The sequence below is a fragment of the Corvus hawaiiensis genome, chromosome 6 (genome assembly GCF_020740725.1).
Source record: "Corvus hawaiiensis isolate bCorHaw1 chromosome 6, bCorHaw1.pri.cur, whole genome shotgun sequence".
Classification (NCBI taxonomy): Eukaryota; Metazoa; Chordata; class Aves; order Passeriformes; family Corvidae; genus Corvus; species Corvus hawaiiensis.
Window position 1 is genome coordinate 27,840,718 of NC_063218.1, and position 27,742 is coordinate 27,868,459.

At 36.0% G+C, this 27,742-nt stretch overlaps 1 protein-coding gene across 6 annotated transcripts in view; it reads left to right on the top strand.

Annotated features, from left to right (window-relative positions):
- The window catches only part of STRN3 (striatin 3), a 62,597-nt gene that overhangs the window by 959 nt on the left and 33,896 nt on the right, over positions 1 to 27,742 (top strand). For 4 of the 6 annotated variants that reach the window (XM_048306115.1, XM_048306117.1, XM_048306118.1 and 1 more), the window contains exons 2-6: positions 18,697 to 18,800; positions 24,834 to 24,907; positions 25,547 to 25,628; positions 25,912 to 26,091; positions 26,557 to 26,689. In XM_048306115.1, the coding sequence (XP_048162072.1) occupies positions 18,697 to 18,800; positions 24,834 to 24,907; positions 25,547 to 25,628; positions 25,912 to 26,091; positions 26,557 to 26,689 (573 nt within the window). Of the gene's footprint in view, positions 1 to 6,503; positions 6,528 to 18,696; positions 18,801 to 24,833; positions 24,908 to 25,546; positions 25,629 to 25,911; positions 26,092 to 26,556; positions 26,690 to 27,742 lie in introns of those variants that run through there. The other 2 variants (XM_048306120.1, XM_048306116.1) reach the window with 2 other exon arrangements.

The following is a 27,742-nucleotide window of genomic DNA, read 5'->3' on the forward strand; positions in this document are numbered from 1 at the left end:
GAGTGCCTGCCTCCCGAGCAAGGGCCGGACGAGGAAAAGGAATTCAGGTAAATCTTAAGTAAAGAACTTAGCCCGGCATGCAATTTGAGGGAGGTCGAATGTGTTCTCTCTTTCGGATTCGCTTCTTTGGAGATTTCACATCGGAGAAGAGTGAGGAATCGGTAAGTGTGCAGCGTGGTCATTTCAATATACAAAAAAATACCAGCTTCGTCTCGGGAACGGAAATTGAATAACTTCTCAGGACAGAGAGCAAGTGTTGGAGTTGCAATATGCATTTCCTGCCACTAATGTTTGCTTTTAGTAATAGGATAATTTTACTAATTATTTTTGCAAGTAAAAATATAATCATGCATAGAGTATTACAAGTTTATGAACAGATTACAAAATCCACGGAACATGAGGTATCCACATAGGAGCCATTATCTTTTTATAGGACAGAAATGTATATAATAGCAATGTAAAAAAATGTTAGCCGACTTTATTGCTTCCAAAGAATTTTTTGGTGATTTCTTGTACTGAGTGAATGCTTATGGTCTTGAGGTAGCATTCCATCAAATTGCACTGCAACAGCAGCCGATATTTGGAAGGCATTTACTTTCAGATTTCAGAACCAAGAAGTATACCTGAGCCTGGGCAATTCTTTAGCAACTTCTTGGCTCTATAATAAGCATGTAATTTGCACTATTTTGGTTACAACTATAATTAAGAAAGAATTTTAAAAAAAGGGAAACAAATGAAGAGGTTTCACTGTTTCCTTCACTTATTGCCAGTCTTCCCATTTTAAACCTTGTGGAATGGCTGGATTTAAAATCTGTGGTGGACATGGATGGGTGTTTTTAGCAGAGAGCAATTGACTGTTTCTCCTGTTTTCTCTAGTGTCTTAGTGATGTAGCATTATGTTTATAAATATGTCGTTTAATGCTATTCATTACCAAACAAAACCATCTTGAAATAGTAGTTTTAGGTATGGGCTTGTTACTTTAAAACGAGGTACTGCTGTACCCTAACATGAAGAGCAGTTCAGGGACTTGGAAAGTTGTATCTGACTGATAAAGTGCTTCTCTGAACTCACATGGCCTCTAGACTCTCTGATGCACTCTAGCCAACTCTGCTGCTTTTTGTCTGTGGTTGCTGTTCGTTGTCCATGGCCATACCATTGCAGTTGCGTGTCTGTGGAGGTATGGTGGCAGTTCTGACCCTGATTATGTATGTGTTCATTCACATAGGTCTGCATATGTCATGGGACTGAGATAGCAGACTTGCTGCACAGTGCCTGTGCAAGAGGGTGTTTTGGTTTGGTTATTTTATAACTTTGGAAGCCCAGGATAGAAGGGGGGAGGACATTACCTTTGGATTTTAGGTCTTAGCCTATACACTGGTGAAGAGTGATACAGGAATGTGTTGAGAATATTTTTGAAGATAGATGTTTACCAGGCCTGTGGGGTTTTTTTGTTGGTTCCGCAACTTAAGTTGTGAAGTCTCAGCATATTTTGTGGCTAATAAAACTGTAACAGTTTGGACCCCAAACAACAATTTTGTCCACTGAAACTAGTGAGAGTGTTAATCATCTATGTGATGCTAGGTACAGGTGTGAGTATTCTGATGATTGAGGCCTCCTGGGCTGAAAGGAAAATTCCATAGCATGACAGGAGGTAATTTATATGGAAGGGGGTGTTAGATGATTTAGCTGTAACTCTCCTGGTGCAGGTAATGTCATTCTTCTTACGTCTTCATTCTTTCAAGATGACAGTAAACTCTGTAAACGTTGCTTCTCAGTCCTGGCAATTGCAAGTTCTTTATGACTTTGCTAACGATGCTTTATAAAAAGTATGTGGAAAACCAAATGACTTAGCAATATGTGTGATTTTATTTATGTGTTCTGAATCAAAGCATTTATTATTCCAAAGAAGATACTTATCCATGGTATGAATCAATGGGATTCCTGTGTGGTTTATCCACCCAGCTCCTTTCTTTTAACTATGTAGTTCAAGAGATGGGAGAATTGGCACCCCTAGTAAGAATGCTCTTTGTGTAGAGGGTGATGGTGAAGGGGGAAAGGATCTGCAGTAACAGTTTATTCTTTCTGGGATCTTGTAATGACTTTTTTTTCCTGTTCTACCTATGGGACAGACTTTTATAAATAAATTAAAGTACATATTATTTCACTGTGTAGAGGGTTTTGCCATGGCTGTAATGACTGACAGAGGGTCTCAAGCCTTTTGGATCTGAAGTCTTGTACTGGTAGATTTAAGTCTACATTTACATCAGACTTCAAATCTAAAATGTTAATAATTTTATGCTGTCTTTCTACCTCCTCAGGTGCATGCTGTTCTGGTTGTGTGGAGAAGGGAAGCAGCATAATCATTGGACTAATCTGTGTGTGCAAACCAGTATCAAGTACAGAAATGTCAAATATCAGGAGTGCAGTACTTGAAACATAGTACACTTCTTTCCTTTCACTTGTAACACTGGCTGCTGCAGTGACTTCTTAAGCATTCACTGGTTGCTGTGTTGAAAATAAGCTGTCTGGCCTTGCATAGTGTCTTGTTCACTTCAAGTAATGGGCATGATCTGTTCACTATTTAGTGAACTGAAAGATTTTCACTGTAGCAATGTAACTTTGATCTGCCAGTCTAATGGCCTTGATGTTGGTCAGTAATGACCAGCTGTTATGCTGAGATAAATGGTCTTTTCTAAGACGTTTATGCACTTTAGAGGAATTACAGCGAGTTCATATTGAATGCTATATATTTGTTAGAAATAACTGTTCAAGGTGGTAAGTGGCTCTGTGGTATCCTAAAAGAAAAAGAAACTTGGATGGGTAAACACTGTAGAGATGCGCTACAGAAACTTAAGGAAGATAAAGTTGTGTCAGAAAGGAGTATCATAGGAAAGCTTGCAACTTTGCAGGGAAAATCGAGAGATCCACTTTCTTACAGGGTTTGCAGGCTGATAATGCTTGTCTGGAATAAAATTCTAAATTGTGCAGTTTATTCAGGTTTTCTGAACGAGGTAAAAACCAGATTGAATATTCTCTGATATTTCAGAATCACACAAGGATATATTGGGAGAAAATTACCAGTAGATGCTACTTCCAAATGCTTTAATGAATAGGAAGAATAATTAATAAACATAAACATTTGGAACAAAATATATGCAATTTTGGTTTAAACATTATACAGCCTCTCAAGTAACTTAAGTGTGCATAAAGATTACTATGATTGTTAACAACGTTTTCTGTCCTATAAAATGACATCTTTGGTGGCACACAACTAAAGTTCCTAGTTTATCTTATTTTACAAATACTCTTTTTCCCAAATATTTGGAGACATTATGGAAGCATGTTTTCTAACATTTTCTAATAGTCTTTATTTAGGCATTTAAAAAGTCCAAACTACCAAAACTCATAGATTTCAGATTTTACTTGCATGCCTCCTCGCTTCCCTTTCTGCTGGGGATGGCAGAGCAGACTTATTGAAGGAATTTTATACAGGACATTCTTTAAAAAAGAAATGTATCTTTAGATAACATATGTGAAAGTGTTGATCTCGTGAACAAAATGAGATTACGTTCAGAGTGTATATACAGTCATGCTGCCTTTCAGCATTTCCGAAATGTAGCAAGAATCAATTGCTGAGATACTTACCTGTATGTTTCTTGTTTTACTTTGTTGCGGGTTTGAAGGGGGGGTGGGGATAATGTTGGGAATGTTTCTCTCTTAAACTTGAAGAAACAATTAATTATTTTCGTAACAGACTTTGCTTTGCTTTTGGCATGCAAATAATTTGTTTTCATGATAGATTGCAAGTGGAAGTGGTTATGAGGGTTGTAGAATGGTCATTAGATTGTTGGAAACAATCTGTGTCTCAGCAGCTAGGGAGCATACAGTAAAAATAAGTATTTAAAAAACCCCTGACTTTTCGGGAATTAGTGGCATTTTGTGCTCGGGACTATTGTAAATGCTTTTTTTTAAACGTTTTCTTGGGTCAAAAAGTGTTTGGATAAGTTAATGGAATAAAATTTCCTGTGGGTGTCTAAATTCAAAGATACAGTCTTTTTGATTTGTAAGTTTTCTGAGATTTGAAATGTTTTTTGAGGTTTATTCTTTTGTTTTTATGCTAGTCCTGTGGAACTGCCTGTTAGCCCGTGGTTAGGAGTGGTGTACTGAGGCTGGTGGTCTATTGGTCTGACCAGGCAAGCTGTTCTTATATTCTCATGGCCAATGAATGATTGAAATGAAGTCACATAACAGTTTGAGCTTGAAGGAACCTTAAAGATCATCTAGTTCTAACTTCTCTGCCATGGGCAGGAAAATGCTTTAATTTGATTGTTTGACGATATATCTAGTGCTGTTTTGATGCTGTTTCAATACTGTTTTTTCTTAAAAAACAAACCCTGATTGATATCAGGGGCATTAATTTGATATAATATGCAAGGTTAAGGCAGGAAATTCAGATGCTGCTGTTGGGAAATGCACAGTGTATTTTAACCACATGATTGTTAATCGATTGCATTCTAGATAGTTGAAGTTGGAAATACGATTAACTGATAAACTGCTATTTCATTGGATCTTACAGGTGAATCTCTGTATTTATTATGAAATTAGCTTAACTAAATCTAAATCAATCCTTAAAAAACCCCAAGGGATACTTGATCAACACTGACTGAAAATAAAATGAAGTAGGTTGTAAAAAGTTGAACAGCATTCTTATTTGTGGTACGTGTAAATGCCACGAGGTGTGTGGGTAATACACTCATCTGAACTGGCTAACTTCTGTTTGTGCAAACTGTTAAGGTTCTTGCTGTCGCGGGCATGCAGGAGTACTTTGTGGTCCAAATAACTAATGTTTATTCACATAATAAAATATTTGAATATTTAGTATTTTTTTTTTTATAATGAAACTTTTTTCTGTATAAAATAGCATATGTATAAGAAGTTAAAACCCGGAAATTTCTGTTCATTACTCATTTTTCTGAGGTAATGATGAAAACAGCTACTTATTTTGTAGTGTTAAGTCCCTTTTAAGTTTAAAGCACTGAATTGAGAGTTCTGTGTATTTTGGGTAGAGGGCAATTAGACGTCATCAAGGGTTTCCTTACTGTGGCTTCCATAGCTGTTTAGTCAACTGCATTAACAGGCACACCACCTCTGGTAGAACTTCAGGTGCTTGTTTACTGAAGGTTAGAAGTCTGTTCTATGTGTCTGGGTAAATCTTTCTTCATAGGCTTCTTGACAAGACTTCTAAATTAAAATGTGCAGAGATGCTTCCTTTATGTATATGGATGACCTCATTCTTCCAATTTTATTTTTGAAACAGTTGATTTAGATCTTTAACATTTCTGTAAAATTTTCTTGCAGTATTCACCTCATAAAGGCAAAACAATAAAAGAGTTTAGGACATGGAGTGACATTAAGCTCCATGTAAAAACAGGAACAGGAAATACCTGGATAGCTGTGAAGTTTATGTATGGAATACTGGGTCAGTGTCGTAATTGTGTAACTTTATCTGGAATATTGTTTCTGAATAATTCCCTTCTAGCAACACTTGGTATAAGAGTGTTTTTTACTGTGTAATAATTGCCTTTTCATAAATGATTATTTGCAATAGTAATGCTCTTACTTAGAATCAGTGCACAGAACTGTTATAACAGTTACTCTGGTGAGGTTTTCTTTTAGGCACAGTGTAGAAGTGTGTGGCAGATGAGTTATGTAACACTTCCTGGTGAAGAATTACTTCTTTTTTTGAACACTGGGCATGCATTTTATTTCTTAGTTTCATTGCAATTACACCTATGCATATTTAATAGCTCTTTAGGAAATCTCACTTGGAGAATTTTTTGTGAGGGTTTAAGTATCTGTTGGTATAATTATTTATTTCATGCTGAAAGTAGGTTTTGAGGTAGTGATGGGTGTTCTTGATCCTTCTTGTCATTTAAGAAGTTAGGAGAAAGTGATGATGGATTTATTTTTCCTAACTGATGAAGAGAGTGGCTAGGGAAGTTGGGTCTTCCAGTGATGTGATGTATCTTCAGGACAAATGCATAACTTGCAAGAGCTTTGTTTGCCTATCTGATGGTTACTTTTTGTCACTCAGACTGTTCTTGAATTATCCTAAGCCATGCTCAGCGGGATACTTAGTTTAATATCTTATGCCTTCATCAGTGCAACTCCAACAGGTATTAAGAGCCAGTTATGAAGTTGGCTGTTCTTCAGGACTAGTCCTGAAGGTACAGCATGAATTTAAGCAGTCTGTACATTTTTCTACAGTATCTTCTACAGTATCCACTATAGTATCTTTATAAAACTGTCTGATTATAGGTAGTCTGCTGTTGGCAATTAAAGGTAAAAATACATTTTTATGATTCCAGAAAAAATTCCACTTAATGAGAGATGAAGTACATTCCTGGGTTAATTTGAAGTTATTGTGCATGGAAAAATCCTACATGTGTTGGCTGTAACATTCTGAAAAAAAGTGTGCTTCTCTGAATGCTGATTGAAATGATCCTGAAATAGAGAATGAACTTCAGTAAGTCCATATACCTGAAGGTCTTTCTGATTATATATATATATATATATTTTTTTTTTTTTAATGGGTTGATTGCTCTAAATTTTTTTATGTTTGCTCACCTTGTTTTCTTTTCACCCAAGATATGGTTACTCCTTAACTGCTACCAAATTTGAGGTTGGTGATACTATAATACTCCTCCTAGAAGACAGAAATCCAAAGAGAGTCCCTTGACTTTATGCCAGTGACCACTATAAGAAGCTGGAGAATGCTTGACTCTAGTATTTAACTTGAAACTGTGGTGATTTGCATTCTTTGAGGAAGAGACCCCAGGGTGCAGGAACAGAATACTGCAATACACTTTGAGACCCTGGGAAAAGAAAAGATCCTGCTTTGGCAAACAGAACTCTCAGAAGAAAGTTCAAGAAGAGCATTTAAATGTGTTTACAAATTTCATAATACCTATTCTGTTTCATATCTTTAGCAAGATTAGTACAGTTGGTAGAAGGCAGGACCACTGGCTGTGAACTCCCTGGTGAAGTGGTGTAAATTAGACAGTGCTGGCCATGTTCTGTGCCAGGAAGCCAGATTAACATTTAGGAGGTGCAAAATACCAGCTCTTTGTCAACTTTCTGTGATGCCTCACTGCAAACAGTGCATTATACACTTTCATTTTAGCTGTCTTACTCTTCCATCACTTCTAATTCCATGAACTTGATTATATTAAATTTTGTTACTGTTAGTGTTGCCATTGCCCTAATGCGAAGCTCTCTACACTGTGTAAGATTGTATTATTTTATATACGTGTATGTGTATATATATTTTTATATGTATGGCTTCCTATATTCAAGACCTATATTTTAGGTCTTGCATTCTACGGTCCCTTAGGAGTGTGTGCTACTGACCTACAGCTGATGAACACTGACATGAGTGTTCATCATTAGAACAGCGTAGGTCAGTTCAGATCACTGTGTTCACAGTCTGCTGTGGATTATACTTTCCTCTTTATCCCTAAATAATAAATAGGGATTCCTGGTTTTGGAAAGGAAGTGAACATTCTTGAGTATGTTTGCCACACTGCAATTCCTCCCTTCCCTTTCCAACTCGATAGTGATTGTAAGAACCTGCCCCACTACAAAAGTATACAACTTCGCTCTTATTTATGTGCTCTTGTACTACAAATACTAGTAATAGTAAAGAGAATGAGCTTAATATTCTGCTCTGTGTTTAGTGTTAAATATCTAACAAAGCTTTAACTTTGTTTAAAGTAGCTTCATGTTAATGGAATAATGTCCTAATACAGTGGTGCTGACAGTAAAGGTGTTTTTAATCTCTACTAAATTCAAATACTGTCTTTTGGTATGTATATATAATTAGTCTTACTGGTTGTAGTAGTGACTTTATTGGAAAGAAATTTCTTTTACAAGCAAAATTTATTCTCAAAAATGTCAAGCAGTTTAAAAGGCTGTGTGTGAATAGTTTTAGATAGAAATGGTCCAAGGTGTGTAACTACTTTTGGGTTTTGTTTCAGAGATGTTACTTGCAAGATTCATGCATTTAGGAGGAATGCAGAAAATAGAGATGATAATGATAGAATGAGCAATGGCAACTCAGGGTAAACTTTTGAAATGGTCATGCTGAGTTGTTTTCTTCCATGACTTCTGTGAATTTCCTGCTAAAAGAAATGAATAAAACCCCTGAATGATCCTTAGCTTTTTAAGTGCTGTAAGGGAGCTATAAATACAGAAATTGGGAAGTGATTTCTGTCTTATGATCTGTGCAGAACTGGCAGAATCAACATTGCAATACAATGTCCCATTGTTCAGTAACAGTTTTGAAAAGAATGCTGAACATTTGACATAAAACCAGTTTGAGGTCTGGAAATAACATCTTGAGGACTGATCCATTTAGAATTCAGTCTTGCTAAACCAAAAAGCAATCTGTGAGGTAGCCTTATTAGGTGCCTCACTGGGTTTCAGACTTATTCAGGTTTTTTAATTTGCAGCAAAGAATAGTTTTGTTTAAGGGGTATGACACAGCAGATTGGAACTTCACCTTAAAAAAAAAGTGCAAGTGAGGTGTGTAAATAGTGTGATGTATATATGTATGAAGTTGGGTAAATGCTTTTTGTTGTTTCTTGTTTTCTTTGTGTGGGTATTTTTTGGGGTGTTTTTGTGGTTTGTTTTTTGGAGTTTCTGTTTTTTCTTTTGGTACAACAGCTAAAGAAATAATCAGGCAACAAGTGTAAAACGTACTGAAATAATTTTTATAAAATGAAAATTTATGAATCTTTTCTACATAGAGAAAATAGAAATGGATTCACAAGAAGCTATCTATTACTCTGTAGTCTAATCTAGTGCTATTAAGTTTGTATGTTCTTCCCATGGTTTTTCTTAAGGCGTCAGACTTAAATGAAGAACTGGACCCTTGAAACTGAGGGAACTAAGGGATTTCTTGGTTCTTAGTAAGGGATTCTTAAGAATGGCTGTGTTAAATGAGAAGGAAGCCAGTGCTATCTCTACTGTAAAAGGTAGAATGTAGTCAACATAGCTAGTATCTACTAAGAAAGGCAAGGACCTTTTTGTTTAATAACTGAAGCAGACACCTAAGCAGGTTATTGATAGTAGGTATCGAAGTACAAGTAGTTCGATAGTTTGTTGGTGGGTTGTTGAATATGCCTGTCCAGGGCTGGAAGCTGTTCTTGAAAAATTAAAGTCAGAAGAAAATGTACAAGAACCCTTGCAGTGTAAATTATGAGACTCAACAGTTGCAAAGTAATCCTGACCTTTCTTGAAGAATTTCCCTTACAGTTGTTCTGGTTCCACTACACTTCAGTCTGTGTTTTGCAATCAGTCTGTGCTGTAAGTTGGGACCATTCCGTAGCATTACGTGAAAATTGCAGACCTGTCTTGAGTACCCTTATTATCTGTATTTCAGTAATGTAGAGAGAAGATAAAAGCATATTCAATGGTTTCTTTTGAACCTCTGATTATTGTGGCATGGTTAAATATGAGAGTTTGGATCTGGACAGACTTTGGAGACTTCAAAGTCAAGTGAAATTTCTTTAGGCATTATTTTAGCATTATTTTATGTAGAACATTTCATTATTAAATGACATCGGTGATGATACTAAGTGTTTTCAGAATACATGCTGCCCTGTAGTGTCATAGCCTGTGATAGCCAAGAACATTTCTTAAGTGTTTGAAACACTATCTAATCTGTGGTTACAGGGTATTTTGCTGTTGGTTGTCACACCTGGTGGCTTGAGTCATACTTGTCCTCAAGCTTGTCTGTGTCTGTTTTCATTAGCTGTTCTGCAGAGAAGGTATTGCTCACAAGCTTTGAATCTCTCAAGCAGTTCTGGAATAATGTACAAAATGTTTCAAAATAGAAAATTTGTATAGGAAATGCTGTGTACAGTCTTGTTAATTGACGGAGGGAATACTTAGTGTTGATAGCTGATATTTTTGGCAAGAATCAGCTTTTGTCACTGGTGTTGAAGCTGTGTTGTGAGTTTTTTCCAGCAAAGACATTTGGAAAATACCATGACTTAACGGATTTTAGAAGTGCAAAACTGCAGTAATTTCTCACCAAATGATAGTCCAATAAAAAATTCTTTTCATATGTGAAAAAAATACTGATTTTTGGCTGACATTTGGAGAGATGCCAGTTGACTGGAAGCTGACTAACATCCCAGTTTTCAAGAAAGATGACCCTGGTCACAACAAGCCTGTCAATCTCTCATCAGTAACTGTAAAATCATGGAGAAGATTATCCTGGGAGCCATTGAAAAATAACTGAAAGACAACACAGTCACTGGTCACAGCCAGCACGGCTTCATGAGAGGAAAGTCCTGCTTGTCACACCTGATTTCCTTTTATGACTAGGTAACCCACCTTGTTGATCAAGGGCAGCCAGTTGATGTAATCTTTTTGGATTTCAGTTAAGTTTTTGATACTGTCTCTCACAGGATCCTTCTGGACAAAATGTCCAGCACACAGCTGGATAAGCACATCATGGGATGGGTGGTCACCTAACATCTTGTATAAACTTTTTTCTGTAAAAGGCATATGAACACTTATATTGTTATTTTTTTTATTGGAAAAATTGATGGGAAACAAATAAAATTTCCATAGAAAGTCTGTTAAGAAAATAGATCTAGGATTATTAGTTTTACTTCGTAACTCGATCTTCAGAAAGTTCTTTGAGGAAAGATAATTACATTGTCAGTCTGAATTGTAAAGAGAATTAGTTTAATTTATGTTTGTTTGCATAGCTTTCTTAAATTATTGTTAAGAGCATGACTGCCTTAAAGTCTTTGGAGCTTGTTTGCAGACATGTTTCATGGATTATTCAACCTGCTTAAGAAAGGCAGTTGAAATACAGTGTTCAGACACTTTATAGAATAGTAAGTGTTTACAATTAGTAAGAATTACTTTTGCTGCTTATGTTTTACTTGTCTGATTATCTTGAGTGATGGCATTTGATATTTGAATGGAAAGATTGTAATTCCTCAGTAGAATTATATTGATACTGGTGAAGAAAATAACTTGGAGATAAAAACGAGTGAGCATTTTTTGAAGTCAAAATGAGCATTTGTGTCTAGTTAGGTAATGTAGTGGCTCCAAGCATTCCTGTTAACTGTCAGTTGAATAAAGAAATAATGCCTGTTCAATGGCCTTCAGATAAAATTTGCTGGATCTTGGGTCTGATGTCTGATTGTGGGGAGAAGGAGAGCTGCTATATAGAAACAGTGAATGATACTTTGACATTGTGGCATGGAGCATTTTGGTAGTTCTTTTACCATCTGTTGATGATAGTGACCAGATTAATTCCATGTTTCCTGAAGTTAGTATTATATTTGAGTGTTACAGAATAGAATGCTCTTTCAGGAAAATGAAAGTTCTTTTACACATTCCTAGGCAGAAACCTACTTTTCTGAAGAAGTGTCTCTGGGACTGAAATTGAAAAGGAAAACTAATTTATAAATTAAACTGTGCTCAGTGTTTGGTAAGTTTTTAACTGAAACAAAATTTTAGAAGTCTGTTCTTGCATGAAGAGCACTTTGCTACAAGAGTGGTCAATGAATGTTAAACTCCTAAGGCACTTGCATTTATTATTAAAAAAAGAAGGTTTTATAGTTTCCAGTTTTTAGACTTGTACATTTTAGTCCTTGAGGAGAATGCTACCAGAGTGTGAATCCATTGTTTTTAGTGCCTTCATCTGTGTCTGGACATGTAGTCTGTCTTCCCCCCCTCCCCTCCCCCCCTTCCACTAGCTTCTCTGTACTGGATATCAAATTTATGGACAGACAGTTGGTTTACTTTGTTTACAATCCATGATGTTTAGAGGGTTGTTAGACTTTGAAAACACAATTATGAATTGTATGAGTTTTGTTACTGTACTGTTCTAAATACGTTGGCTAAGAGAGTGGCTATAAAAATCCTAGGAAAAAAATTATTCCATGAAAAAATTCTAAGGAGGAGTGACAGAATGAAGGCAGTTGTATGCTGGATTTAAGTTGTAACTTAGAAGTTTGACCCTGTAGCACAGAAGAGGATGGAATTGAAGGCTGGATTTTCTGTAAGTTGGTCAAAGAAGCTGATTAAACTTGACAGTACTTGGCCCTGTAGTGAAGAGGGAAACCTTTGAATGTGAATGATGTGGTGAGAGTTGGAAAGAGGAAGGACAGATTAAGGAAAGGAGAAAGTTTTACAAGCCTGGTCTTTCCCATACCCACTGCAGGACTGATGGGGACTTACGGATGAGTAAATCCTCTTATATGTCAGTTGTGTCATTAACCTCCTTAGAGCTAGCTGGGTTTCTTGTTTCTGCTACTCTTATCCAACAGTTGCTCAAGTATGTCACTTTTCTAGTGCTTAGGATTTGCTTTAACAAGCTATCAGAAAGCAATCACTTGAGTCTTTGAAAAAAGTATAAATTGGGGAGCAAGAAATGATCATCAGCGCAAATGAATATCTGTAAAAATGTAACCTTTGGGAAACATCAGAGTAGCTTTGCTACTCTTAGTGTTCTAGTTAACTATCCCCATAGTTAACTGCCTGTTCATAAGGTTGTGCAGAAAATTACCTTCTTTATTTGCAAATGTTGTTCAAATGTACACTGGTATTAACTAGTTGTTAAATTTTTTTTTTCCCCACATCTTTAACCTGCGCTTATTTTATGAAATAAAGATTTTCTGTTAATGTATGACATGCTGTTTCTATATTTTTTTTTGTCTTCCAATTACCTTCTGTTCTACAGGGTCTCTAATATATCTTTGAAACACGTATGATCCTGATGTTGCCAGTGACATCTATTGTACTGCACAACTTGCTAGAGAATCTCGAGACTTTAATTTACAAAATAAAGATTTATTTTTATTTACAGTAGTCAAAGCCTCTTCTTTTAGTCCTCAGTTGACAGTTTAGGGATTAATTCCAATCACAATAAATACATAAACATAATCAGGTCTATAAAAGTGCACTAAGTCAGCTTTTAGTTGTTCTGAAGGAGATGAGGTTTCAGACTATATTTGTTGGAAACTGAAGGTGAAGGCTTCTCTTATGTTGAGTTTCCCTTTTGTGAATGGGAACTGGAACATTAATAGCTGCACAGGTGTGTTCACTCTTAAATGATTGTTAGGAGTCAAATCTTCCACCTCCCAGTATTTTTTAGTTTTCCAAAACGGTTGTACTTCACCTTCAGCATAATAAACATCTAAAAGTCAAGATTAGATTAATATTATTGTGAGATAAAATGTTCCTGTTGTTTTGAGTTCTGTGACGTGTCCTACTAGGATAAGCGTATGCTTAATGTGTGCACTGAGTAGTTTCAGTGTATGGCACTTCTTTCAAAATTACTGGAGGCCTTTCTTGCCTTCCTTCTAGAAGTCTGAATAAACTTTAGGAAAACAAAATACAAGCAGTGCATAGCTGGCATTACTTTACATGTAGTAGAATTTTTTCAAAATAATCTTCTAGAGACTAAGAGTTAACAATGTTTAGAACTGCAATGGAAAGAAAGTATTTTCTGAGTGTGGTCCTGTATTGGTAAACTCATTAGAATTTGATTGTTTGAATTGTACAGGAAAATGTTAGTGTTTCAACAGTGGAAGAGAAGGCTTTAAATCAGTCTTCCATGCTTTACCATCCAGGTTTCTTTCATGCCTCTTTTTACCTTTAATATGTTTCACTATGTTTGAGATGCCGAATGAGTATTTAAAATACTGCATTTCAGGAGTTATTAATAAGATAAGACTATCAAATCCTATATGGATAGCCTAATTATTATATAACCTTTAGTTTACACATGCAATTTTACCTGCCCAAAAAGCTGTAATGATTTCCCTTCTTTTTCCTCAATGGCTAAGAGAAATATGTTTGATTGGTGTGAAGATTGTCAGACTTTTCTGGGCACTTAAAGCAATAAAGTGTAGTTTTAATGTGAATGCTGCTATGGGTGGTGCTGTATGAAATGTAGGTAATAATTCTGAAGTTTTAGGAGTTTCTTTCAAAATAAGGAGGGTGGAAAAAATCCTCATTTTCTTCCCAGGAAACTTTTTCTTTAAACTGGGATATATGAGTTTATATGTGAAATACAGTATTTTTAATAATTTAAAGTTATGTGCAAGTAATTTAGTAAACTAAGTTTTCTGTTACACTTTCATCAAACAGTATAATTGTATACTAGGGATGTGGAGTATCAGTGTAATAAGTGATTTTAATTATTTGTATAATTTAAGGGAAAGTTCAGTTTCTTGTTTGAGGTCTTAGCATTTCGATGAAAGACTGTTGACTGTTTTGAGTATGGTCAGACTTCCTATTTAAAAGATAAAACTCCTTTCAACTACAAAATGCATGTATGTCTGGAACGCAACGTGCTGTTAAAACAATACTAAGTTTACGAAGTCTAGAATATTACATGTTAGAATTTTTATTTGTTCCTTTCTTTACATGCGTTCTGTAGTTTTTTAACCCCAGACCATTCTTTGTCCTGGGATCCATACTGTTCAAGTAGCTATTCAGTAATTCTTTTTATCCTTGAATTCCATCTTGCCTAGTTTCAGGCATTATTTAATGCATCCTTGCACAAATACAAAGTATCCGTCGCTCTAACTACTTCTCAAAGCTTCCTGAATTCACTTTCATAATAAAGCTGAGCAAGTTGGTGTGGTGGTACTCTTACTTGCAGCTGAGGGCCAAGGTGTAGAGAGACCCCAGAGTTATTTAAATGTCAGTTTTGTAGAAACACAGTGGATCTCAGGGATTTGTGAAAATACTGAAAATATGAAAATTTACAGGCTGGTAGAAGAGAAGGAACCTGCACTGAAAATGAAAGCCTTGTTTAGGCTTTGAATAATTTGAAATAATTTGTCCTTACCCGTTTTGAAAAATCTTCTAACAGAATCTGTGCACAGCTAAATTCAGCTGGATTTTTTAAGCCATGAGTGGCCATATTTTTACTTACAGAGCTGCTACATGTTTTGTAAAAGAATGTGTTTTTCTCCCCCTTAAGAAATGTTCTTGCTAATACATTTTTAAAAATGCATTTTGATTGAATTTTCAATTCAGGAGAGTTAGGACTTATAGTTTATTTGACTTTCTTAGTCTCTCTGCTCATGTTTCTGAAACTCTTGAGCTCTGGATGTGCAGGTTATGATATCATGGTCAGTTTAGGCTGATCTAAGACCATGTTGTCATTGAAAGGGGCTGTTACTTCAGTATCCTGTTTACATCCCTTGTGCCAGCCTGAGTTACTCCCGTGGCTATACAGACAGAGCAGGATCAGGAAACTAATGTAATTCAGAACCGAGTAAAAAATAAATAGAATGGTTTCCTTGGTAGACGTGATGTGTGTCAACACAAGAAGCTAAGTCAGCACAGTAGAAGGAACAGAAATAGGAGGAGGAGGATTGGTCCTCTTAGTATCAGCCTGGGGACTTAGAAATTGGTTTAAGACAGTGGAAAGAATTCTGTTGTAACTGGGGAGGATTGGGTGTGGGGTTGAAAGGTAGAGTACGAAATTGTGTGCCATTTTGTTTCCCAGTTTTTGTGCTAGACAGTCTTAAATCATCAGTATATGTACAAATCGTATCAAGTCTATCTCTCCTGAGATCAAAGGAAATGAATATGTAAGAATTGTGAAAGTTGTATTATGTAGAGCATATTTTTTGAGCATTTGTCTTTGTGTATGGAACCCAAGTTCAGCACCCCTGAGGGTGATCTGTTTACTTTGTTTTTATTGACCCTGAGATTTTCTGCTTTTCAAAAAAGGAGGTGTGTTAATTCATAGGGCTCATGGTCATGTAGTACATCAGAGGATATTTTTGACTGAAGGAAGCTCGGGATGTGCAGGTTATGAGATCATTTTGACTGAAGGAAGCAAGCTGATTAATATATAGAGCAGATTTTTGGTGATCTGATTCTTGGTTTTGTATTGAAAGTCTTGATGACTAAGTATTCCTCAAGTCTAAATTGATTTTCTGTGTTTCTAAAGATTGAGCTCTTAACTTCTGCATAGCTAACTTCTGTTATGTTTTAGCCATATGATGGTTACAATGAGAAAAAAGTAATAAACATGTATAAAGCAATTACAGAAAGCAATTCTAAAAGAAGTCTGCTAATATTGACAAAAATGCCAGAGCCTCAACTACAAAGTGTGCTCTTGTGTGCTAACCCTTCTGTTCAACCTATTGGATCCTGTAAAGATTGTTATAAATACTATTGTATATAAAAGGGGTTTTTTAAGCTCTTTTTGTAAAGCAAATTCTTGGGGTTTTTTGTTTGTTTGTTTGTTTTTTTATACCATTATTTCTGTAGTATATTAATTCTCAAGATTACATAGCTCATTAAATTGTCTGGTTGAAAAGTATGAGAGCCAGGCAATACCTTTTAAGTATGGAGAGTTGATTCTGCTTGGCCAAGTACTCCAGAAGCATTTCCGTAAGTGAAAAGTTTGGCTGTGAGCATTTAGTAAGTGGATGCCTTGCTCTGTGTTGGTTACAATTACATTCTTTTCCTCTCGTTGAAATAAAGCTCAACAGTTGCAGCTAAGATTTGTCAAATAGTTATAAAAGGTTGCTGGCCAGTGGAAGAAAAGTAAAGGGGAGACCATCACTTGCAGAAGACCTTGTTTTTGGTAAGAGTTGAGAACTGCCTTCAGTTCAAAGGGCATTGGAGCTTTCCTGACGTTCATTAGATAACTACCAAAGTAGTTCTGAGTTTATTTTTGTAAATAGACTCTGTGGGCAGCTGGTAACTTCCAAATGTTTGTAGTATGCTGTTGTGCATGTGTGCAGGTAATATATTTTTTAAAAACCTACATTTGTAACTCTTTCATGTGTACTGTGGTATTTATGTGTACTGTGGAAAGTTGGGATAGCGTGTTAGTCTTGTGAAGTTGATCAGTTGCTGCCCTAGGTACCAGAGGAGTGGAAATTGCATGCAGTTGTAATTTTCTGCAGAAGGCTGTTAACTTTCTATTTAATTAGTCAGTTTTGGAGTGGTTTTTAGAATCTAGCATAATTGCAGTTGAGTATGGTTGGTGTTGTTGGGTTTGCTGATTCTGGATCTTGTTCTCTACCTTTTATTTTGACATATCTGTGCAATCAGTACAGAGTCTGTTTGGGTATGTTTGGGTTTTTTTGGTGCCGAGTTGGTGGTGTTTCCTCCCCACCCACCAGCCCCTCCTTTCTTACCATGCACTTTGGTTCCTTACTGTTTCTCACCAAGTGACAGTGGTTAGTTGACTGTGCTTTCATGACAGACTTTTAGCTGAAATACTCGTAACTGCCTTGTTCTCAGTAGGATTTTAATTGAATCAGTAGTTAGCTTATGCAAGGTAAAGGAACATAATTTAATTTGGTTCACCATTGAGCACAAGGCCAGAGTGGCTAAAATCAGGGCTGATGTGTGAAGTCTTTACACTGTGATACCACTTGGACTCAAGAAAGGACCGATGCAAGAATGTTACCACCCTGGTTAGACTGTTTCAGGCTGTAACCACTGAGCAATGAGAATGTGCGACCACACCCTTTACAAAAATCTTCTAGGATAGATTAGGTGCCGAGTATAGCACTTCCTCCCTCCCTCCCCCCCCCCCCCATGCCTCCTTTAGTACTGAAATGGTGGTGTTGCTCTTGAGCTCAGTAGAGCAATGTGGTCCCTACATTACTTTCCTTATTCTATTTTTTTAAATTCCTCTTCCAAGAAATTTTATATTGAACCTAGTACTGCATTGGCTATTCAATTATTTCAGTCAATTTAAAGTCATAGAGAGGACAAATGAGTTTGTATACTGATGTTCCTGTAATGATGGCGAATCCACTAATGTCATTAATTGTTTAAATTTTCTATTCACATCTGCAAATTCCCTTGTCTTTCCTAGAATTTCAGCTTGCAAAAGTCAAAACACAAGTCCTTTCACTTTGTAGTGAAGAGACTACTTTTTTCCTCAACAAACTTACTACCTTTATTTTTCAACTATAAATTTTTTGTGCTAGTTGAGATGGCTTATATGTTCTGCTGAATTTATTATCATCTACTAGGTTAGCAGGCAATCTTCCTTGCTTCTTTCTAAATTAAGGTAGTATGACTGGTGCTTTAAAAAAATAGCATTATTTTTCTCCATATTGAACAGCATGCTAAACCCAATTGTCCCTTGATATTCTAACATTCAGCTGTTTTCAGTAGTAAGTAAAATGTGAAGCCATAAAATAGTTGCTTCCTGTATAATGGATTTGTGGATTCTGTGTCTGAATTTATGTAATCATTTCTGTTCAGTATGGTGGCATTAGACGCTGAATTGCTGATTGCAGTGTACCTAATTTAACATGGCTTTGGGTTTGGAAGAAAATGTATAATAGACCTTATGCTAACAACACTGTAAAGACAAAAATGTGTGCATATATGAAAATGTTTCATATGATTGCTGTTTGTGCCTTCTTGTAGAGTTACTATACAGACTTTAATACCTGTTCATCTTGAACAGAAAATAATACTCTGTCTAGGGCAGGAATACTTTTGTTGTTAATGACTCGCTGAAATAATTAATGCAAACCAGGTTTTTTTCGTTTTCTTTTTCTTTCTTCTTTTTTCTTTTTTTCCTTCTGAGACATACTTTGTTGCTTTGTTTTGGGTACAGAATGGAATAAAATATGTTTTTGCTTTTTTTGTGTGTGTGTTTTCAGGCTCGGATAGCGTTTTTACAAGGTGAAAGAAAGGGCCAAGAAAATTTGAAGAAAGATTTAGTGAGAAGAATAAAAATGTTAGAATATGCATTAAAACAAGAAAGGTGGGTATACAAATTGTTTTGTTTTTTTCTGACCTGGAAAACTTAACAGACTAAGATGAATTCACTCACATTAAGTGAACTGTCCTTATTAGATGATTGTGTTATTTTGTGTAAAGTGTCATTAAGGTTGGTCCTCTTCACCTTGTGTTTTCTGACAAACCTTAGTGTTTTCTATAATAAAATGTTGCATAATTTTCAAAATGTTTAGATTTTTGTCTTAAATGGACAAATGGGACTGTTTACCTTTTCTGAGTTCGAGTTATGGTATACTGAGTAAGAACGAACATACCCAAAGGGTTCTTGCCTTATTGCTGTACCTTTATCTGTGCTTCAGTTGTATTAAACTTGAAAGGATGAAAAATACTGCTCTCTTGATCCCTTTCAACTATTTTGTATGTGTTGCATGATGAAAACTATGTTTTGTGACACAACAAAATCCTTTAAGAATTGTTTTTGCATTTTGAAGTTGTTTGGGTTTTTTTTTTTCATGTGGTAGATGCTTGGCTTGCATGTTTAGCCTCACTAGGTACATTTTCTGTCGCATTAATTTACTGTATAAAAAAATTAAAATTCTATTCAGTCTGTACAGACTAATGCCCTTCAAACCTCCGTGTTCTTTTGTTGCCTGGTTATTCCATTTAACCAAAACTGGTAGTTAATTTTGTAAAATCACTTGGGAAATTACCTTGTCATGTCCCTATACTTTCAGTGCTCTCAGTTCTTATTTTTAATTTTATCTTGCTCTTCAAAGGTAGCTGAGTCCAATGGTGAAACATCTTGACAATCAGGCAACAAAATATGTAGTCTTTGTTTATGTTGATTTTGGGGGACCATTCCTGCCAGAGTAAACTTAAAATTTTGTAGCAAAATGTAATGAGGTTTCACGTGGATATTTTTAAGTTAGTTGTCCAGGTGTAAGTATGTCTAAATATATTTTACGCTATGAATCAGTCTTATGAGTAAGGGACTACAGAAATACGTTTCAGTTGTTTTCATATTAAAACCTAATGTTTTGGTAAGATGGCTTTGTTCTTCTGTGTGAAGTGTCCAGTACAGAGGTGCTTCAGAAAGCAGTGTATATTCATACAGAAAACCATATCAGCACATCATATGTTTTCTGGTGAAATAATAGGCAGAAAGGATCTATTGCTTCATTCAGCCCTGTCCTTTTAATGGAAAGTAACTCAAGTTTTCCAGCCAGTGTAAGACTAAGTTTCATTGTCATATCCTAGAGGTAATGTAGAAGTCACTGTGGGTTCAAGGCAGATGAAATGTATGCAGGGTCTTGGGGTGTAAAGAACATTGAGCATATCAAAGAAATAATACGCTATTATGGCAGATGCAGGTGTCTTGCATGTAAGTAACTTTCTGGAGGAAAAGATTTTGCTTATTTTGGCAGTAATGAACTGTGTGCTGCACGGGGACTTTTTGCAAATGTACACCATAAGGCAATGAGAATTCCCTGCTTATTGAGATAAATCAGAGGCACTTAATTTTAGCTGGAGTGTGAAGCCATCCTATAACAGGATGTTTGAAGTTGAATGGCTTTGGTGAAACCTCATTCCTTTCACAAAATGAAGCTGTCTTTATAGTCTCCCTATGAAATTCTAAAATTCATCTGATGGGCAAGAAACTTGTAGACACGTACACTAGACGAATAACAGGAGGAACATACCGTTTGCATTAGTTCTTATGGCTAGTGGGTACGATCCAACACTGCATAGTTTTCAAGACGAAGATCCTGGCTTAAGTTCCAGTCACAATTCTCATGAAGATTGCTAGAAGTGGGAACTGAAACTTGAGTTGACTGGTGAGTGTGTGGGAGGCAACAAGGAAGCTACGAATGCCCAGTAGTTTGAGGGGATCTAACTGTGAAAGTATGATGGATTGAGTAATTGAAAGCAAGCAGATACTGACTTGCCAGTAAATCATCCAAGAATGATACTATGTTGGTTTCTTGCTTGTTGCACTCAGTGTTCAGGATAATGCGTGTTGTTATTTTTTTGTCATTGTTCCCCTGAGTGAAGAATCACAACTAAAGAAAATACACCAGCTCCAAAGCAAAATAAGTTCTGAGAATATCAGACCTGAAGATTGTTGACTGCAAATTTCAGTGCTGCATCTGATTCCCCCCACCCTCTTTCTCCTTTTCTTGTTGCTAACTCCCTTGTGCCATCAAAAAGTTTCATGCAGTGCAATACCAATTAGAAGGAGTCAGGAACAAACTCACTCAGACAACAACTGTTGTGATTTCTCAGAAAAAGGTTATGAAGCAGAACATCAGCATGTAAGATTAAATAAAATGCAGTAGTTGTTACAAAGTAGTTTAATATTTCTAGTATTTATCTGTAAGTATGTGTAATAACTTTTTAGACAAGTAAAATGTTATTATTTTAGTGTCCTTAAATGCTTTGATAGTTCTGGATACTTTTTTCAGTAATAAGATTAGGTCGTATGCAGTTATATGCACAGGCTTTCTTTGTATCTAGTGTGTATTGTTTTATGGTGCTTTGCAGACCCAGCCAGATGCTGTCGGTTGTGTACTCTGAGCCACTCTACTCTCCAAGCTTCATTACTATAGCGTTGGGCTTAAATTAATGAGACTTGCTGAAATCATGAAGCTGTGGCTATATTTTAGCTTCATGGGCTTTGGACTGGAGCTAACTTACACCGTTGCAACTGAGCGGTGGCATTCATTGGTTAAAAAGCAGGAAGAAGCTAAATCAAGTTAGGGTGTTGTTGCTTCTACTCTTTTTCACTCTCAGAAACCTAGCCTTAGATAAGTCAATACTCCAACGATTGAAAAGTTGCCCCTTGTAGAATTCAATTACTCTGAGATGTGGAGGAGTATTGTCACTGACTTGTCAGCAACACTGTAGTGTTAGTGTTTTTTAAGATATATAGTAATTACCCCAACAGGGAAAGAAATAGATATGCGAATATGTAGTTGATTGGAATTTAGTAAGATTAATTTTTGCTGTGAAATTGAAGTTGTGATGTGAAAGACAACTGGTCTCATTGCATGCAGCAATATTTTGGCTTATTTGTAGTGGCTAGTCATTGGTATAATTCTAGATCAGATACATCATTATCTGCTCTAATGAACAATTAAAGCAGAATTTTAATTAAATGTTTTGAAATTGTAACTCCAAAATGAAACAACTGCTCCTAAATAGTATGTCACAGCTCTAAATTGAACAAATTTAGGTTGGCTTTTCAATTATAGTGCTCTATTGGCTTCACTTACGAATTGAGCAAAAAATATTTTGTCAACTTTGTTTAACTTGAATTATTTTCATTTTGGTTGTTTAGGTTTGGTTGGGGTTTTTTACCCCCCCAAATGGACAGTACTTTATAGGGCATATAAATTGTAGTATGTACTTCCAGCCCCATACTAGCTTGACAAGTTTCTTAAAGGGGTTTAGGTTTATTTATACCCTGAGGCCGGTCCATGGGAAAACGTGATGATGTTCTCAGGAGATTAAACAACAAACTTTTACTGGCAAGATTTAGAAAGTAAGGACAAATTTTAAACCAAACGTGCAATCAAAGCATTTCACAAGGCATTGACTTAGCAAACTCAAACACGTCCAACTTCAAGTTAACCAGACACACTTCAGTTGTCTTGAGCCAATAATAATTTTCTCCAGTCTCTCACTGTACTTTTCATATCTGGAAAGCTTGGTGGAGCATTGCCCTATTACAATGTGGCACGGAGCCTCGTCTCTCAGTTTAAAGAGAGCACCTGAGGTAGACAGTCTTACTAGTGCATGGATGAGCTATGAACATAATTCATAAATAGTTAAAAAATACGATTCTGTTTAGTTGGCAGTCAGATTCAGGTCACACAAAAGTCGACAGGAGCTTTATAATTTTTCAGTTGCAATGTGATTGCCATGAAATGAGGGATTTTATCTTACTAAAAAGGGTCAATAGTGCCATCTACTGACAGTTTGTTAATGAGACTTCCTAATTGCAATTTTAGCAGAAATGTGTGTAATCTAGAAGAAAATCCTTGCCATCAAATATATAAGGCACTATTTGAGATGTACCTGTACTTTCAATTTGAAAGCACTTGCAATAGTGGCTCAGGCATTTGAGAAGGTTTTTTTTAAAATCCTTGATTTTGCCCAGCACATGTTCCATTATGTGTCTTTACTTGAGAAGTTTCATATTCAGGAACAGTCTTTACCATTGATGGGAGCTAGGTGTTGTTCAGTTATTCTTAAGCCTTTGGTCAAATGTTTCATTTACAAAAATAGACAACTGTATTTCTTAGAGGCTTCTTTAAAATATGGCTGGTAATGTTTTTACAGATTTTTTCACCTTGGCTCTACTGCAGAACACCTAGAGTTCTTTACCTTGAGATTTCGAGTATTTTTTGCAAAGGACCTATGGGGCAAAAGTCAAACTCTGACAGATCAATGATAAAATTTTAGAACTCCAGGACCTAGTAATAGGTAGTTCAGATGAGGTTCCTGGGTGTAAAGGAAGCTGAAGGTATTTTGATAGCCAACTTGGATAAAGAATAAGATTCTGAGGGCTCATGCATACTTCCATGGAAATAGTAACAACAAGACAGATATTTTAGAAAGTGATGATGTTTTGACAATCAATGGGGATGATAGAATGGACACAGACACCAAAGGAAAGAATGATCTTGTTTTACTATTGATACTGAGGCAACACAGAAGGAAGAGCATACATTTGATATTACTACTCATTCGACTTTAGCAACAAACAAAAATAAGCAAGGTAATACATATAATCATTACTAAACGAGAGAAAGAATAGTGATTGAGAAAGATACATCACAAATTGCTTAAATACTTCACCATCATCCAGAGTCTGCAAGTGCTGGGGAGCTCTGTTTCACAGCGAGGACCTGGAGAACCCTTCCTGGTAACTGGGAAAATCCTACCCGGTGCATCCACTCGTAGGTGAGGTCTCAGCTTCACTCAGAAAGGGGTCCAGCTTTTAAAGGGCCAAATCAACAGGTCCAAATGACTTGTTAACCTTTTGTGCAGAAAACATCTGGTTCTCATGGCGCACTTCCTGTCTGGCCAGGGCCAGAGCCCAGGCCATGGCTGGGAGGGTTTTTGCCTAAAATATTCCACTAACAAGTCTCTAGAGATAAGGGTTGGGAGGATTTCTCTTACTAACAAGCCTTTAGGGATATTAGTTGGGAGAATCTCTTAATATACATTACACAAGATTATACAAACATCTCTACAACAGCAAGTTTGGCATTAAGAACAACTGATATAAATATTTTGATCATCTATTTTTAAATAAAGAACCTTGATGGTATTAATTGCATCATGCTCAAGGTTCATCCTGTAAGTCAGCTCAGGCTTAGGCCTGCTGTTCAGGCCTTAGGATATCAGAGGGAGAAGGAGAGATTAGAGTTAGGGTATCAGAGGTCAAAAGATGGGAAGGACTGAGGCACATTTGCATAGGTGGACTAAGTAGAAATTGGAAGCTAAGCCTGCAGTCAATAGGAGGAGAAAATCTGTAAGAGAATACAGGTGATGAAAGAAACTACCACTCTCACGTGGTTCTTCAGAGGGATATGTGTCATAAGCAAAAACAGAGCAGGAGACAAATCAAAGTGGAAATCGAAAGTGGCAGATAGGCAGGAACCCCAAATAAGAGGTTCATTTGTTGTAGTGTGATTGGCTACCTATGGCAGTGGTACAACTGGAAAAATTATTTCTGCTAAATTCTTGAACCTACTAGTTTTTGAAAGGTTCTCTTATTAGCTGATACACAGGAAAAAACGCACATTCTTGGAGAACATACTAAACTCTTGTCTGTAAGTTACTTGTTAATTGTGGATAATTGTGAAAATACTGTCTCAAAACTGTTCTTGAAAGACTAGAAATAATTGTTTGATGCAATAATTATCACAACAGTTTTTGATGGATTAATTGTACTACGTTGGCATGGTTGCTTTAAATGGGAATAGTGGACTATTTTGAGTTTATTGAAGTCTGGTATGCTAATTTGATAAATATCTGCATACTTTTTCAGGGCAAAATATCATAAATTAAAATATGGCACAGAACTGAACCAAGGTGACTTGAAAATGCCAACTTTTGAATCAGGTAACTTTTGCAATAGATTTTTGTCTGTTTAATTCATTGCAGCTTTCCATCTTCTCCCCACCCCTCTCTTAGGTGTGTTGTAGGGAATATATGTAGGAAAGTTTTGGCATGGGGTAAATATTTTTAAATCTGAAAATCAAAATTAATTGACTTGGTTTTTTTTTTTTGAAGGAGCTCTGAATGTTTTTGTCTTAAATCAAGGGAAAAACTCCAAGGAAGTAAAAAATAGGTTATCCTTACTGTTTTTCTGGAGTGCATCTGATTTTGCTGTCGTAAATATCAAGTTGATAATACCAGTTTTGCTCTTCAAAGTATTGCAGATAAAAGAAAGCATTTCTCCTAACAATGCTGTGCTCTTTAATAAGAAGAATTGCATTTGGCTTCTTTTGAAATGTTGGTATTTGGGAAGTCTTTGGGCCTGTATTTGTATGGTGTGCCTTAAAATTGTGGTCAACAGGTACATATGCCATCCCCTCCCTTTTTTCCCCCACCTTCTGTTTTACAAGTACCACATTTTGGGTACATTTATACCCAGTTGAAACTAGTGATCATGATGCATATTTCTGACTTGATGGGAGTTTCTGTTTGTGTCTAAAAGCAGTATAAGTTAGATGTTAACTATGACACCATGTCTTTCAGAAGATACCAAAGATACAGAGGTTCCTGCAGTACCTCAGAATAGCCAATTGACCTGGAAGCAAGGCAGACAGTTACTGCGACAGTAAGTGGCATTGTTGGATATTGGTGTATTCATACTTTCCCCTGCAGTTTGAGGAGCTCTATGAAACAGAGTCACTGAGGTGGGCACATAGTGATTTGTTTTTCAGGACTGTGTAGTCCTGAGCTTTAAGCAGTGTAGAATAAGGTTTTCCATGTGAGATGGATAGCAAAGCTTATTTTTCCATAAGTGATACAACAATGGCATTAATTTTTAACAGTGAATACTAAGTTTCCTTTTTCATCAAGTATCCTTTCCTCTTTCTTTCTTCTCTTAACACATCCAGGTATCTTCAGGAAGTAGGTTATACAGATACAATATTGGATGTACGCTCCCAGCGGGTAAGGTCTTTGCTTGGGCTCTCCAATTCAGAACCAAATGGTTCAGTAGAGACAAAGAACTTAGAACAGATCCTGAATGGGGGTGAATCTCCTTCATCAAAACAAAAGGGACAGGAAATCAAAAGGTAAGTGAAGAGATAAGAAATGCCTAAGGTTTCTTTTGCTTAGTCATTGATATGTACTGGTCAGTTCAAATTGAACTTCCAGCTGGAGAGTGTCTGAACACCTGTGAATGTAGCTGACATCAAATGATTATGAACTTAACAGAAATTGATTATGCATAAGAACATATGCACCTATTACATACATATATGTATGTTATACTAACATTATGTACAGGAAAATGGTGTGTTGGTGTTGAATTATGTAATATAATCACTTTGGAGTTGTTATTTTTAAGAAAGAGTCTGTTGGGTGGTGCTTTTCTAATAAGGACTTACATATAGAAACTTCTTCATTCAGTGTTTTCTTGTTTTGCTAGTTTTAAAGCTCTTAAGCTGTCAGCTAGCAATTTTTGTTTAATCTGGTTAATCTTCTAAATCTCTTCAGCAAGTAAAATGGATTCTCTCTTAATGTTTTTATCTATGTAGGAATTCTGGTGATGTTCTTGAAACATTCAATTTCTTAGAAAATGCAGATGATAGTGATGAAGAAGAGGAGAATGACATGATAGAAGATATTGCAGAAGGAAAAGAAAAGCATCGGATAAATAAGAAACACAAGGTAGAGGATCTTTAAAATTTTTTTTTTTAATAGATCTGAAATTCCCTTTAAAAAGGGAATTTTTTCTCTGGAGACGATATAAATTTGTAATGTTAAAGTGTTTGTTGCACTTTTGTTATCTGAATGGATAATAAGCAGATGCATTACTCATAAATTTGGTGGTATACTTAATACATTACATTGCAAACTTCAAAACAACCAACCAAGCTGTTTACAAATATGAATTTATTGATAAATTGGCCATCTCATCTTCTCTGCATAATTTGAGTCCTAGGCAAATTTAGCACAGTACAACGTGCATCCTTCCTGAATTTTGAACAATGTAGGAGCAATTCCTTAGGGGAAATGAAGTTATGTAATGTGAAAAAAAAATTGCTTCTGTATCAAATACATGTTCAATTCTTCCTTTTGGGCAGTTTATTACTAAATATATAAAGAACGTAGCAGAGACTTGTCTCAAATAACCTTTTGTTTAAGGTTCTATTAAGTTGTGTTCTGTTTGTGTCTTTTAGTTTTCCATTCTGTGGGCAACTTTCTAGGTAGGATAGACAGTGTTTACCTGTCCCATTTTAGTTCTTTCTCCTGTACTGAATCCTCATATTTGGGGTTTCTTTATTTAGAGATACTGATTTATGAATATTGTACTAACAGTTTTGTTACTTTTTGCTCAGAACAATATTCTGTTGCATGATGACCCTCTGGTTGCATTGGATTTTCTTGACTAGCTGACGGCATTAGCTTGGCTTGATGCAAGTGTTAAATCTCCCAAACTAATTTGTCAGGAAGGGGTTTCCACCATACCTTGGACTTCTGGTAAACAGATTAGTCAAGCATTGAGTTGAATCCCTTTTTTTCTAAGGCATCAGGTAGTCTGATAAAACGATTATCAAATAAATCTGTAAGCATACATGAAGATCTTACACTCATTTTTTGTCTTTTGACAAAGCTTGGGGGGTTTTTTATAGGAAGCAAAAGCATCATTTATACTTATCTTTATAAAAATTGTCTCTTTCTGCAAAAGTAAGAACATTGTGCAAATAACCTCATGTGGAA